A 15,754-nucleotide genomic window follows, 5' to 3' on the forward strand; every position below is an offset into this window, starting at 1 on the left:
TGGCCTGTGTGCACAGCCCTTCCAGGGCTGGACGTCGCAGTCCTATAGCTGGCTGATCAGGACCAGGGGTTTGTCTATAAAAACAGGAACTGAGCCAAGGAGGCATAAGCAATGCGCAGCCCAAGGACCCTTCCCAGAGGATGCTCCGTGTTGGCCCTGCGCTGGCCCCAGACACCACTGCATGCCCGCCATCTCCAGGACCTCCCCCCGCCCCCGGGTCTGTCCCACGGGGGGTGGTGCCTCCAAGCATGGCGAGAGGTGTGCCACACCCTTGCCACCTGCCTGTTGCTCCTCAGTTGGCTGCCCTCCTCCCTCCATTTTACAGCTCGTGGCATCCCATAAAACCTTTATGGACACAGCTTTCTTTTCATCTCCTTTTTCATGAGTTAACATGTTACGTTATAGAATTAGATCACAAATCATGTCTTCAGTAGTTGGGACCAAACAGAAGCAGCTCGGGCGGCCATGGAGCAGGCCATGTGGCTCCCTGTGCTGTGTGAGCGCAGTGGGGCTGCTCGCATGGTGCAGAGGGCAGCGGCCAACACCTCAACTGCGTTTGTTTGACTAACAAAATTGGATTTGGTTTTGGGTCCAGATATACTTATGTCAGAATCTTCCTTTTTATTTTAACTTCAGCAAGCTGAGCAGCTGGGAAGGGAAGACCAACAGCGTCTACATCGAAACAGAAAGCTGGTGCTCATGGTGGACTTGGACCAGACGCTGATCCACACAACCGAGCAGCACTGCCAGCAGATGTCGAACAAAGTGAGCGCTTCCTGGGCCGGGCTGGTGAGGAGGGGCCGGAGCCCAAGGCCCATGTGTCTGGGGTGGTTTCCCCAAGCTGGGTCTCACTGGGAGGCATCAAAGCATGCTCCCGCCTCCTGGCTCCCTTTAGGGCTCGGGACCTGGAAGCCTTGAGGCCCAGCGGCAGGCAGTGGTGTTGGCAGCCAAGGAGACACAGTCTGGGTGGGGACAAGGAGCTGGTGTTAGGAACCTCTAGGAATCTCTGAAGCATTAAAGGTAGGGGTACAGGTGGGTCCTGGATCTGGACTCAAGAGACGGCAAATGAAGGCTGGGTTTCTCCAGGGAAATGAAGTTTTCAGAGAAAAATAAAGGGTTGAAAATGGACCCTTATCTCAGTTAAAACTGTTGCCACATCCCACCTCTTTGTGTGACATGGACCCTGAGAAGCCAGATTTCTTCAGGCACCTTGAGGAGGCATGTAATAGTGCCCACTGACACATAGCTCTCTGAAGGCTGGACTGGCCGATCCTGTCATTGACTAATGAGGCCTTGCCAACACGGGAGCCCTCAGTTTGTAGAATTCTTAGCTGTTGGGCCATCGATGCGTAGACTGTAAGAGGTCAGGTCGTCAGCATCTGCGGTTAGCGGTTCCTAACTATGGCAGAGCCTGTAGGAAGGCCTCTGAGGAGAGTGCCAAGGCCAGGCCCGTGGCTGGGGACATAGGAACAGGAGAGGTTTGGGCCCAGCATCTGGTGGAAGCAGTGTGTCTCAGGGTTGTGTTACTGACATGGCCTGCAGGAAGTTTGGCTTCGTAAAGAGCCTCGGCAGTGCAGCATCCATGTGGACCCTCTCCCTCAGTCCCGCAGGCACTGGGGGTCTCCTCCCTCACCGCACACTGCAGGCGGCAGGGGCTCCTCTCAGAGCTGCAGTGTGCCATGGATTCATTCTCGCTGAGGTTTAGTCCTGCCTCCCTAAAAGCTGTGTGTGCTGTTTGTCATATCGGGAGATCATTCGTGTGTGGGAGCGACATGAGGTCGTTTCATTCCTAACAGCTGTTCTGCTTCCTGAGTGTCTGAGAGTCAGGGGGACTCTGTGTAAAGAGATACTTGCCGCACGTATGTGGCCATGTGTCTATTTCACAACTGGCTGGGGTTTTTGTTGTGCCTTTGAAGTTGGCACTTTTAATTAGTTTCATAAACGTTTGGACTGGTTGTGACGTGCCTGTTTCCTCAGCTTGTGTGATCTACAAGCTGAAGACCCCCGCCCCCGCCCCTGCCTGTGTGGACAGGCCTCAGCTTCAGCTGGCCATGGTGGGTTCCATTCTCCCCTCTGCTCACGGCTCACCCACAGGCCTGGCTCCCATTGGGCTCCCACTGGCACTCAGGTGCTCACCCACCTGCCAGTGACATCTAGAAAGATGCATTTAACTCCCAACTTTAGAGATCCAGACTTGTGTTTGTAAGGATGTTTCTGTTGCACCTGTGGAATAAGGGAATGTGATTCTAGAATTCTGTACTAACAGATGTTTTAACATCTGCTGCCAGGTTTGACTAGAGTAGGGCTATCAAAAAGTTAATTAGGACCAAGATCACTTACTTTATTTTTTTTTTTTAGTTCAGAGTGTTTTTACCAAGGAAATTAATGTTAAACAGGATTAAGAAGATCAAAGTTTAGCTTCCTTAGGAAAGTAAACTAATTCATGTATTAATCGCATCTAAGCAGGTTGGTATTACTAATGTTCCGTGTCTACTTTGGGGCTTTGGAATACTACGTCAGCTTTGGTGCTGTTTGTAAGTTAACCTGCATCTTGAAACAGTCAGTGATCTAGGCTAAGTTGCGTGGTTTGTCCCTTCAGTGGGTCTCACCTGCTGTGGCTCTGTTACTCCACAGGGGTTAGTGTTTGAGGAACCGGAGACACGCATGTCTTCACTCAGGGACACTTGCTTTATCCCTTATCAGAAAAAGGCCACAGACAATAGCACAAAGATCTGGTGACATCGCTGCAGCCTGTGATAATGGGGTCCCTTACTTGTCCTGAACCAACTAAGGTGGTACAGTCCTCGTAGGTGGTTTCTGGGGTGTTGGTTATGTGAAAGTCCCATGGGTGGGTGGCCGCCCTGACGGTAGTTACCGTGGGGGGCACTGTCTGGAGGGGTCTTGTGGGGGGCTCCTGCCTTCTCACCAGACATGTGTATCCTTCCAGGGCATCTTCCACTTCCAGCTGGGCCGGGGCGAGCCTATGCTGCACACCCGCGTGCGTCCCCACTGCAGGGAGTTCCTGGAGAAGATTGCCAGGCTGTACGAGCTTCATGTCTTCACCTTTGGGAGCCGGCTGTATGCCCACACCATTGCAGGTGGGTGGTCCGGTCCTTAGTCACCCGTCCTCAGTCGTGAGTTAACTGCACATTGTCCATATGGGTTTGGGTTATTTCTTTATTTTGGTGACACCCTTAAAGATGGAGAGGAAAATCCAGCTCTGCCAAAGTTGACTCCGTCTCAGAGCGAGCTATTGCTTCCCCAGATGGGTGGGCCGCTTGGGCTCTGGTGAGGAGCACACTGCAAGCCTGTTTGAAAGTTGCTCAGGACTGCAAGTAGGCAGAAGAGTAGAAACTGGCTCTCTGAGCTTAAAGTTTTTTTTTTATTAATTGGTTTGGAAGTGCCCCTGGAGCCACATTGCTAGTGTCCGTCCTTAACCCCTCAAGTGCAGGCAGCACACATCTCATTTGTGAGTGAATAATGTGATGGCTCTGGGCTGGCCACACTGGTGCGGCGTGTGTGCACAGGCCTTCCTGGGCCACAAGGCATTGCACACCGGCGGCGGCTCCACCCAAGGACCGCTGGGCTCTGGTCCACTCTATCTGTGGACGTTGGTGCCTGCATTACAGTGTGGTCCCGGAACCTCCTTCTTTGTTACGGCGTGGCCAGATTAAGTACTTCTAAGTAGAAGTGTTTTTGCAGGTTAGTCCTGACGTTTGTCAATGGAAACGTTCTTTTGAATCCCCATTTAACATGTTACCTTTGTAGGAAATTTTAATCCTGAGCATGACACCCATGCGTTAAGGTTCCCTTGTTGTGTAACTGAAGTCACTCTATTTGCCTTTGTCGAGCGGCTGCTGGGAATGTGATTTGAACGTGGTGTCACCACTCCATGGAACTCGTGTGCACCCTTTGGGCTTTGCCTCCTGGCCGCCGGGTGACTTGGGCCTTCGCCTCCAGAGCCGTGGCGTCTCTAAATCTCGGTCAACAGGGCCTACAGGGTAGTGAAGATACCACTGATTCTGATAGGAGGGCCAGGGTGGGGTGCCCCTGGAGGTTGAGAGGACATTCCCAGGGGCGGTCTGCCTCCTCCCCCTTTCAGGCTGTGCTTTGTACCTTAGGATCCTCATGTCCCTACATGTCCAGACACATGGCAGGCCAGGGGTCCCACAGCCACCAGGTGGCCGCCTCCAGCGTTGGCCACAGCGTCACACATAGTAGATTTGGGAGGAAGCCCATGGCCCCCAGGACAAGTGCCCCACGGGGCTGTGAGTCAGGTGGGCCTTCAGAGGGCAGGTCACTGGCTCAGAAAAGCCCTGGCGCAGGAGAATCGAGCTTGGTGCCAGGGGTGGATGTGATTGTTGACAGGGCAGCTGGGGGCCCTGCCATGGTTTCTACAGATTCCTCTTTCTGTCCACTTTGTTTTGAAAGTTGTCATTTTCACAGAACATGTATTTTTAGTATAAGTTGGATAGACCTATTTTTGTTAGAACGATAGAACAATGAAGAGCCTGGGGTGCTTTTCGTTTATTTTATTGTAGAGACAGTTCTGTGAGTGAGCTTCAGGTTTAGCTGCCCAGTGGCATCAGCATCGGTATAGGATCCGTGTGTTTATTTAGGGGAACGTATGTTGGGAATATTTCCCCTCAGAGTGCGTGTTCTCTGTTAGCACCTGCTGATGCCGGAGGGGGCAGGGGGAGCCCCACAGATGTGAACACCAGAGGTGGCCCTGGAGGAGGGGGACGGGAGGCTTCCCTGCTCAGCGTGCCGCCTGACAGCCATGCGTTCACAGAGCCAACAGGACAAACCGTAAAAAGATCTCCAGCGAACATGGTAAACATGTCTGTGAGGGAGACAGGCTGCCCAGGTGCCTGGTGCAGACAGCCGAAGGCATAGGGAAGCTGCATGCGCTGGCAACCAGAGCCCCTCATGGAACATGCTGGGCAGAAATCATGTGCTCATGTGTCCATTGCCCAAGACTGCAAGCTCCCTGGGGGAAAATATCGGCTGGTCTGGTCATATGTCTCACCATTGTTCTGTTTTCTTTTCATAGGCTTTTTAGACCCTGAGAAGAAGCTTTTTTCTCATCGAATATTATCAAGGGACGAATGTATTGACCCGTTTTCTAAAACAGGGAACCTCAGGTATGTACTTGGCTGTGTTCATTGAGGCAGAAAGTGCATCAGGCTGGTAATCCAGTAATTCTTTTTTTTTTGTTTTGTTGTTTTTTTTTTAAGATCTTATTCATGAGACATAGGGAGAGGGAGAAGCAGGCTCCCTATGGGGAGCCTGGTGGGGGACTTGATCCTAGGACCCCAGGGTGACACCCTGAACCAAAGGCAAACGCTCAACCACTGAGCCCCCCCAAGGCATCCCCTTCTGTGTTTATTCTTCCTGCTTCTGGCTTTATCTTCACAGCGCAAAGAAACCCTGCTGTCTTGTCGCCCAGCCTCTTCCCCTTCAGATCCCCAAGCATCCAGGCAGCGGTGGGCTCCCCCAGGGTCTGAGGAAGGGGTGCTGAGATCAGGGCTAGGGCAGGGCAGAGTGGGAGGTGACGAGCAAAGGGACCCAGAGCTCCTCCAAGAACTTGGTGCTGGTGTCTCATGGTTGTTTCCCTAGGAGTGTGCATGCACTAATCCTGCTGGCTCACTCCCAGATCTGTCACCATCCCATCTGCCCTGGTTACATTCCTGTCCAGCACCCGCTGCCCCTGCCTGCCCTGCTTTCACAGTAGGGTGCTCCCACCCCCAATCCACAGGCTCTTGTACATGTTTGGAAATTTCTTGTTCACTCTGTGCAAGGAATTTTCCCATTTCTACCCAGAAAGGTAGTCCATCCATCTCCCCACACACACTCCCTCCCTCCCGTAGGATACACTTGTTTTCATGCACATTGGTTCCTGAGGATATTTGGGTAGTTACACTGGGGCCCTGGCTTTGGCTGGTGTTGGTCGTCCTTGTCCAGCGTTTCCTGTTTCCGATTTAGGGTGTGGGCAAACAAGGCTGTAGGAACCCAGAGGAGAACGTGAAAGTACTTGCTTCAGAAACCAACCTCGTGTGTCCTAGTTACTGTCACGGTGATCAGTGATGAAGACAGATCCATCTAGTGGATCTAGATTCAGGGAGAAGCTACCTACCCCCAGTGAGAACGCCATAGGGGAGCGGACTGTTCCCCAGCAGGCACAGGTTATGTGGCTTGTATAGGTACAGGCAATGGGGCTCTTCCTAGTTTTTATCTCCCTCATCTGGAGTCAATATGCCAGAAAATTTCGACTGTGCAAGTTATTTTAGCTGCCTTTTATTTACCTGTGGGAAACAGACTCAGGAGATACTAATTTTGGACACATGAACATGTTTTCCTGGGTAGTTGTAGCCATTAGCAACTAGCCATCAGCAGGGGCCAGCAGTCCTCCCAGGGTTATTTCCAGATCCAAGAAGAAATCCGTTTTGGATTTTGAATGCTACCAGCCTGTCTGAATCCCAGAATTGTAGATAGAAATAGAATTTACAAGCCTGTGTGCGGGTAACAGAGCGTGCCCGCGTCTGTCCCATGGCGAACCCTCGCTAATGTTTCTGCTGACCCTGTATATTGTAATAGCATTCTTGGACTTGAGAGCACGTAGGTGCACTGCAGGAAACCATGGTTTATTTCTCACGGTGGAGATATATGGTCATGTCTCTTCCCCCCATTACCTGAAAACCCTCAGCTGTGAAGCAGAAGTCTGCAGACTGGCTCACAGGCTTGTCACCTGTATTTGTAAATGTCCTGGGACACGACCATTTGTGTGCCAGCTTCCCAGAACGTGGACACAGCCCCCACACTCTAAACTCCACACTGTGGCTCCATAAGGAACATGTGCTGGTTCCTGCCTTAAGGAGTATCAGAGACAGTGGAGAAAGCTGAGTTATTTTAACGTTGCTTTGTCTGGAAACTTTGAGAGTTTAAATATGAGCTAAACAAAGTCCCTCGGTGTCATTCCCATCTGTTTCTGTCTAATCCATAATCTGCTTGCTGCCTGGAAAAGATTGTCATGACTTCTAACAGATTATTTTCTTGCAAAATATGCTAGTTCTGGTACGTTTTTACTTCTAGAAATCTCTTTCCCTGTGGAGACTCAATGGTCTGCATCATTGATGATCGAGAAGATGTCTGGAAGTTTGCCCCCAATCTGATCACCGTGAAGAAATACGTCTACTTCCAGGGCATAGGAGACATCAACGCTCCCTCTGGGTCTCGGGAGTCCCAGGCAAGAAGGAAAGGTGGGTGAAGGCCTACTGCCCAGCAGCCCCTGTTGGCAGCTGCCATCAAAGGCTCACTTTGTTTCTGTTCCTTTGTATTTCAGTACTTACAGAGCTGCCTGTCTGTGTTCGTGATAAAATAATGAAAAGCACAATGTTTGGTTCTCACTTGGGGTTTTCTTTTTAAATAGTACTGATCTAAGTGTTTTCCCAATTGAATAAAGATGAAAGAATTAGCTTAATTCATTATATTTGAATCCTCCCTGTCATACTGGTTTCTCTTAAAAGATAAGCAGGACATTGGGAATTTGGCCATCGTGATCCTTGGAAAGAGTGAGCTGTGGGGTGGAGCAGCTCCAGCAAGCTGGTGGTTGGCACTGTGCATTGGCCCAGAGCCTGCAGGGAGCCACACAGCTTAACCTATTGGGCAAGTGTGAAGCCAGAGTCTGTCTGAAGAAAATGTAAAGTTTTGGTGTGAAGTGTTTCTGATGATCTTTAGTTTGTAGACACGATGTTTGAAGCCTACAGTGACTGCTGTAGTCACGAGGCCTCCCGCAGGGTGTCCACCCACAGCATGGGAGACTAGAGCGTCCTGTACACATTTAACCAGTTGTGAAAACCAAAACACAGTGACCATCTGTGGCCAGAAACCTAAACATTTGCCTTCACAGCTGCAGTTTGCTGAGCCCAGGTCTAGAGACAAACACAGGGGATGGGACAGGGGGTTCATGTTGGATGTTATGTAACAGTCACCCTTTGTTTTGTGCACACCTGCAGTAAATCAGTCTTCAAGAGGTGCTGATGGCCCAGAACAAGCTCCGTCCATCAGGGAGATCGAGGAAGGACGGCAGGTTTCTGGGGTTGAGCAAAGTAATGGCCTTGGGAAGCCCATGAGGGAGCTCAATGGGGGCGCCTCTCCACGAGGGGACTGGCCCCTGCCTGGGCAGGAGGAGGAGAGAGGAGCCCGGCCCACCACCCGTGGCCCCTTGGCTGATGGCAAGGGGCCCCCCACCTGTGCTCAGCAGCATGGTCGGACATTGCCGGAAAAGAGACCTGCTCAGGGCATGGCCAGTGGTGACCTGGACTTTGACCTCTCCAGCGACAGCGAATCAGACGCCCAGTCATCTGATGGTGAAAGCGGGGAGGGGAAAAGCCTAGAAAGGCCTCAAGGAGCACGAGATGCAGGAAAGGCGGCACAGCGGGGAGGCCCCTCTGGCCCAGGAGGGGAGAGGCCCACAGGAGCGAGTCCATGTGCAGAGTCAGCCCCAGATGCACAGGAGGAGGGCGAGCGGGACGGCCTGTGCGGGCTGGCCGGTGGCTCCGCGGACAGGAAGGAAGCCGAGACGGAGTCGCAGAACAGCGAGCAGTCGGGCATCACGGCGGGCGAGTCTCTGGACCAGAGCGTGGAGGAAGAGGAAGATGACGAGGACGACGGGGACGAGGACGACCACTTGGTCTACCTGGAGGAGATCCTTGCCCGAGTGCATTCCGACTACTATGCCAAATATGACCGGTACCTCCGTGGGGACAGCCAGGAAGCCCCCGACATAAGGAAGATCGTCCCAGAGCTCAAGAGCAGAGTGCTGGCAGACGTTGCCATAATATTTAGTGGGCTACACCCAACAAATTTTCCGATTGAGAAGACACGGGAGCATTACCATGCCACGGCCCTTGGAGCCAAGATCCTCACTCAGCTAGTGCTGGACCCTGACAACCCCGACAGGGCCACCCACCTGATCGCGGCACGTGCAGGTAAGTGCACCGGTGCCCCCACTCTCCTTGCCTAGGTGGGGAGGACACAGAGAAGACCTCCCGGCAGGGTGGGTCTGCACCGCCTGACACAGCGGCTCTGAGAGGGCATGGCTACTTGTTCCACTTGTGCAGTTTTCATAAGCATCATCCTTGTGAGCGTCCCCTCATGATTATATGTTGGTGACGTTGTGACTTCTGTGTCTGCCTGTGTGGGGGTCTGTGTGGGCAAGTGCTGGGCGGGTGCTGTCCATGGGCATCACTCAGCATGGGCACGGCACCTTTGAGTTTGTTAGTGTGCTGCTGCCGTGTGCTCTGTGTCATCAATCTCCTCCGCCTGGAGTCGGAGGTGCACATGGTGGGGTGCAGAGCAGGGTGGGGAGTTCGTGTTGGAGCCCAGGTACCCAGGAGGTGGTCGGCTGAGCCTCTGACTTGGGGGCTGAGCATGAAGGTTCCAAGTGGAACCAGATACGTCCTAAATGGTTGAAGCTATGAAAGTAAAACTGAAGTCATTGCAGGAAAGCCCCCCCCCCCCCCGAAATCTTGGAATTTCAGCCAAGAAAACAGCCCCCTAGGAACTGGCAGATCGGGAACAAACACTTAAGACAGTGTTGCTAGGAAAACAAAAAACTAAGCAATTACTGTTTTTAAGTGGTCCTCACAAGCAGTGGTGCGGTGTTTCCTGGACACAGCCCGTCCCTGGCTGCTCCCGGCCCTGCTCCTCCCAGGCATGGCCCTGTGGAGCCAGGCCTTCCAGGTCACTGCCTCCTCACCCTAATCCCATGTGTATCACGTCCCACGTGCCTTTTGCATAAAGGAACAAATAGAAGCTTCATGTTGGTGTGAAATGTGGGCAGACTCTCACTGGAAGACAGATGCAAGCTTGTGGCAACACTCAGGCAATTCCACATTGGAAGGAGTGGCCAGGCTCACCCCTCTACCTGTGGCTTCAGACCCCGGCCTGGGTGCCCAGCCCCTTGTCCTCCCCTCTGCCTGGTCCCACCACTGACAGTGCCAGTAGCTGGCCTGACCTTTGCCCCCCTGCTCACAGCACAGTGCAGGCTACACTTGCAGTATGTGAGACAGGGGTCCTCACCAGCTGTTAAAGAGTCTTTCCAAGGAAACAGACATGTACACACCAGGGGCACACCCAGGCCTCACTCCCATCCTCTGCTCGGCCTGCTTATAGCCCAGCCTGAGGGTGCCTCCTGCCTGGGCTCCACTATGGCTGCTGGCCTTTCAGGAGTCAGCTGGCTGTAACAGTGTGGTAACCAGGTGACCTTGGCAGACGGGGCTAGGTGGGGCCCTGAGCATCCAGCAGAGAAACCAAGACAAGATGCACCAAGAGAGGCACCTGTGCAGCATTCTGAGCCCACAGCAGTGATGGAGCCTTTGCACATGCTGAGCTTGTGGTCATGGGGAAGACGTCCCAAGCAGTTGTTTGCAGGGCGCAGGCCATGGGAATTGCCCACAGAAATGGACGGGCGACTGCTGGTTGGTGTGCTGTGGTTGTCAGATCCCTGCCCTCCCCGTGGCCTTCCATCAGGTCTCAACCCCGACCCTCCCCCCTACCCCATGACACCATGAAGTCTCCAGTTTCAGGCAGGGTTCAGAGCCCGACTCAACAGTCCACAGCTGCCACATGCCTGTGGCCCGGGCTGAAGTGATGGAGGTCATTTCTCTGCAGGCACAGAGAAGGTGCGCCAGGCCCAGGAGTGTGGGCAGCTGCATGTGGTCAACCCTGACTGGCTATGGAGCTGCCTGGAGCGCTGGGACAGGGTGGAGGAGCAGCTCTTCCCTCTCAGGGACGACTATGGCCGAGCGCAGAGGTGAGCACCTCGCCTGCTACCTGCCTTCCCATCACCATGGGTACTCCCACCCCCAGATTGTCCTAAAATGTTGTCACCCCCACCTCAGTTGCTTTTTTTCCCAGTTATGCCAAATGGCCTTAGCAGCAAGGCTTAGCTTGCCTGCATTTCCTTCCTGGCCTGGAGCAGCATCAGGAACGATGTTGAGGCTTTGTGGGGTGCTGGTGGCCGGGAGACAGTGACCAGAGCGAGGGGTGCTCAGAGCCTAAGGGGTCAAGGTGGAGCTATGGGAAAGGCCCGCTCTGTGTGTTTGGGGGGAGAGCTGCCTGTTTTTTCGGGAACAGTTTCAGAAAACTCTTCTTGTTGTCAGAGTTCGGACTTTGTATTCAGGGTTAAGATTCCGAAGCAGAGATGCAGTGATCGCAGACTCGGGCTGAGGTTCCAGGATGGGCATGCAGCAGTCTGCTCTCTTGATCTGCAGCCCTTCAGCTGGGCCTGAGCCTGTTCCACACTTTCTCACAGCTCTTGTTCTGGTCCCACAGAGAAGACGGCCCAGCAGCCTTTCCTGACAGGCAGGGTGCACTTCCCACTGCCTTGTTCCACCCGACGCCCGTCCACCCCAGGACCCAACCAGGGCCGGAAGTTCGCATCTATGACGCCAACACGGGCAAGCTCATCCGGAAAGGTGCTGTGGGCCCTGGGCCCCCTGGCTCCCTGGCAGTGCACACGGAGCACTCCTCCTTCAGGTACATGCGCCTGCGAGTTGCCATGCAGCAGAGGGGTGCCCACGAGCGCTTCATGCTGCCATGCTCACTGAGAGCAGACCAGAGGCTATGATAGCGGGACATGAAGTTGGGGCTGGCCTTACCCACTTAAGTGTCGGGCCTCTTGCACATTCTGTGCTGTCTTGGTCCCCAACACTGGAACAAGTAGGGCTGGGCTCCAGCCTGAGAGATGTTCTGCATGTGCCAGGCTTGCTCACGTGCTCATACTTATTACCCATTGCTGTCTCTGAGGAGGCACTTAGTGTGTAGATGGGTGCACACACACACACACACACCCCAGGAAGAGGAGGAGCCAGCTGGGCCACTCGTGGCACCCCGTCCACTTCTGGCCCAGATCAGACTGAGGGAGGGCCTGGCAGTGGCTGCTTGGAAACAGGAACATGAGAGAGAGAGAGCCCTCGCTGGGTCAGTCCTGCCTTCTACCCTCTTACTCTGAAGGTGTGTAGACGTTTATTTCAGGACACGTTCTCTATGTTATGAATGTTTATTTTTATTGCTGAAACGTTGTGTAAGATGGTGAGCTCACCCCAGTTCTGAGCACACTGTGTTTAAAGGGAGCCCGTGGCTGGGCAGGGTGGCAAAGTGCTGCCCCAGGGACCCACAGGGACATGCGCATCTCCAGGCTCTGGGGAGTGAGGTGTCGGACCAGGTCAATGGAGGCAGCAGGCCGAGGGAGCCACTCCCATGAGGTCTGGGTGGGCACTGGGCCCGAGTGGAGGCAAGGTCACAATTAATGGAGGTTGTAGAGGTGCTTCTGACAAAGTATGTGTCAGGGGCTGTTACACAGGTATCTGGCACCAATTCGCCGGAGGCTGCCACAGCAGTGTGAGGAACCTATAGCCCTGGAGCTGTTAGGGACGGACAGCTGGCTTCTCTGGGCTCTTGGTGGCCAGGGCAGCATGAGGGGAGCCTCGCCCCAACCCAGCACCTGGGATGCTATCCAGGTAGAGGCAGATGTGAACAGATGCTCCAGGGGGAGAGAGCTGGGCAGGAACGGGGAGGCCAGAACAGCTGGCAGACCGCTCCTAGGCAGTGACCTCAGTGCTGACCGTCAGGCACAGGACATGGGCACTCAGTCTGCTTGAGTGTAGACGATTGCCTACCCCCTTGACCGATGCCCCTCAGAGCGCACCCCTGAAGTGTGGCTGTGGCACGTGGCACACACCTTTTATTGGACTCGTTCTCCTAGGCCTGGCTTGGGTGGAGCGGAGCCAGGCTGGGGCTTGGGACGGAGTCCCAGAGAAGTGGGCAGGGCCTTTCGAGTAACTGCTCAATGATGTGGGACAGGCAAATGGGGGAGAGGTACAGGGTTTCAGCAGAGGCTTGTAGCCTCAACAGAAGCATATTCCAGAACTGAAAAATCCCAATCTAAGATTAACTGGAAGACAGTAGAAAATGTGCAGACGGGCAGCCTGGTTGGCTCAGTGGTTTTGTGCAGCCTTCAGCCCGGGGCATGATCCTGGAGACCTGGGATCGAGTCCCACATCGGGCTCCCTGCATGGATCCTACTTCTCCCTTTGCCTGCGTCTCTGCCTGTCTCTCTCACTCTGTCTCTCATGAATAAATAAATAAAATCTTTAAAAAAAAAACTGTGCAGTCTGGAAACAGAAATGAGGAGGAGCTGGGACCGGTACGCAGTCCCAGGGCGGGGGCAGATCAATGTGGGGACTTCATCTCTGGAATTTCTCCAAAACAGGGAGAAACAGATCCTCAGGTCCCATAACCTGTGATACAGGCTGGATAGTAGAAAACTAGATGAGCGCATGGTAGTTAGGATTTTAAAAAAACAAGGAGAAGGGACATCTAACTGGCTCAGTAGAACATGCAACTCGATCTCAGATTATGAATTTGATCTTGATGTTGAGTGCAGAGATGACCTAAAAACAACTAAAGAATTAAAAAAAAGAGAGAGAGAGAAACCTGTTTTGTACATGTAGCGTGAGAATACACATTTTACGTTATTAACTGGTAATATTGATGCTGATGTTAACAAAGTACAATTACAATACTCCTAGGTATTAGACGCTACCATGTGATACAAGCCAAGTTTGTATCTCAAATGTATTTACATGTAGCAGAAGGATGAAAGTAGGTTGTTTTAATTGCTAGAAGTACAGCAGGGTTATGACCTTTGAAGAAGGCATGATCACCTGAGTAAGAAGGAGTAGGCTGTTGAGACCTCTCAGGCCATGGACAGAGGTGAACATTAGGAGGCAGCAGCAGGTGCCATGTGGACAGCGTGCGTGCATGGAAAGGTGGGCAGTGTCCGGGTCCCCTGGCAGGATGTGAGCCATGGAGGAGGTGGGGCGGGGGATGGCGACAAGAGGTAAGAGGGTCACCGCAGGCCAGGTGAGAGTTGACTTCTCAGGTGCTGGCAGGTGCACAGGGACAGCTGCTTGCGAAAGCCCTTGTAGCTGCATACGGTTCAGGCCAGGGTGCGCAGAGATGAGGTGCTGAGCCAGGCAGAGGCTGGGAGTGTGGCTTGCCGTTCCCGTGGTGCTGGCGAAGTGGGCCACGTGTCCCTCCTGCTGGAAGAGCTGGTTTGTGCAGCTTGTCCTATGCTGAGCCTAGGCAAGCTTGGCTCCATTGGTGGTGTCCTGGGCGGAGCCTCTGTGACACTGACGCCAGGGGATGGGCTGGTGGGAGCCCTGGTAGCCTGCAGGGATGCTGCCCGTTTCCTCCTGAGTCGTGGCTCCTGCTTGTACAAGACGCTCGTGGGATGCTGGGAAGAGGTACTATCGTGGGCGGGAGGTGGACATTTGGACCCCTGGCTTGAGGGGCACTGTGGTGACCTCCTTCCTCACTTCATGGTTCTTGTGGAGAGGTGTTTATACAGTTGGGGTGAGGGGAGCATCCCAAGGAGGGTCCCCTGGTTTCCTGTCGTCTCACATGGGCAGTGCTGTGACCCCCTATGTGGGGGTCCCCAAGGCCAGGCTCAGCCAAGGCAGCCGAGCCATGAAGGGTAGCAAGGGGTGCTATGCTGTCCCTGCACCCTGGGTGGATGGATGGTGGCCCCAGGTCAGGTTTAGGGGGACCATGGCCTGTGGGACAGGGGTCGGGGGCTGCAGTGAATCTGGGGCTTCCGACTCAGGTACTGGGTCTGATGGCCCAGCCATCCTCCGTAAGTCATCGTGGGGCAGACAGCCCTTCCTCATGTCGAATAGAGTTGGCAGCCCACCCAAGGCCGCCGTGCCATGCTCATGGCCCAGACAGCCTGAGAGGGAAGCGGTGCTGCGGTTTATGACATGGGCTTCCATCATGGGGACTAGGTCCTCCTCTGTGAGGCTCTACGCTGCTGTCGTGACTATCATGTGGTTCGGATTCTCTCTGCGTGAAGCTGTGCATTAAAACCCCAGCACGCTCAGAGCACTAAAGTCAGCTTACAGTCACCTTATGTCACCGAAAGCCATCACAAAATCAGTGCTGTGCAGACGTTTATGTGAGCGATTCCTGCTTTTTAGAATCTGCTTTTCTTACTACTGAAAGTTAGATCACCAATCTTTGAGTTAATTCTCTTAAGCATAAAGAACAAACATTTGGAATGTTTAGAACTTGGGTTCAAAGATGCTTTGGGGATTATTCAGGCTTGCCTGGAGTAAGTGGCAGTAGGTCAGGAGTTTGTGCAGTGCGGGGGGGAGAAGTAATTAAGTGTTGTCTGGAAACACTTGCAGTGATAGGCTGCTCTGGAACACAGCTGAGTGCTGCCCTTACATAGAACACTCACAGCAGATTACCACCTCTTTGCTCAGAAATGTGTATGATTATTGTGAATAGTGGCACGGCGGCTTGAGAGAACAGAATAACAAGCCTTTCAGCTCCGTCTTTTTGGAGGAGATCACACACTTGCATGGTAGTTTATTTGGAGGTGGCTCTGATGCAATTTTTGTTGTTGTTTGTTGTGAGCTTAGAAGTATGATTTCCACCAAAATACTCATTGACTTGTTGCCAGGCTGCATAGGCATACAGAAGATGTTAGCACCGTCGATGAACTCAGGCTAGTGGTTATCCCGTCAGGGCCATCTGAGGCTCGTTCCAAATAACCCGCCACTGTGATGGTAGGCGTCATCTCCTTCCTGACTTGTGTGTAGGAAACTCTCTGTTCTAAAACTAGCGAAAGAAATGACCCATGTATGCAAAAGGGGCAGCCCCTGTCCCCGCAGCAGTCCAGGACTGA

General features: G+C 53.4%; 1 protein-coding gene across 4 annotated transcripts in view; it reads left to right on the forward strand.

The window, feature by feature from the left end:
• The window catches only part of CTDP1 (CTD phosphatase subunit 1), a 53,399-nt gene that overhangs the window by 12,260 nt on the left and 25,385 nt on the right, over positions 1–15,754 (forward strand). For all 4 annotated transcript variants that reach the window (XM_041739681.1, XM_041739682.1, XM_041739679.1 and 1 more), the window contains exons 4-10: positions 637–765; positions 2,948–3,098; positions 5,054–5,144; positions 7,093–7,259; positions 8,016–8,990; positions 10,675–10,816; positions 11,338–11,541. In XM_041739681.1, coding sequence (XP_041595615.1) covers positions 637–765; positions 2,948–3,098; positions 5,054–5,144; positions 7,093–7,259; positions 8,016–8,990; positions 10,675–10,816; positions 11,338–11,541 — 1,859 coding nt within the window. The remainder of the gene's footprint in view (positions 1–636; positions 766–2,947; positions 3,099–5,053; positions 5,145–7,092; positions 7,260–8,015; positions 8,991–10,674; positions 10,817–11,337; positions 11,542–15,754) is intronic.

Source organism: Vulpes lagopus, chromosome 24 (genome assembly GCF_018345385.1).
Source record: "Vulpes lagopus strain Blue_001 chromosome 24, ASM1834538v1, whole genome shotgun sequence".
Taxonomy (NCBI): Eukaryota; Metazoa; Chordata; class Mammalia; order Carnivora; family Canidae; genus Vulpes; species Vulpes lagopus.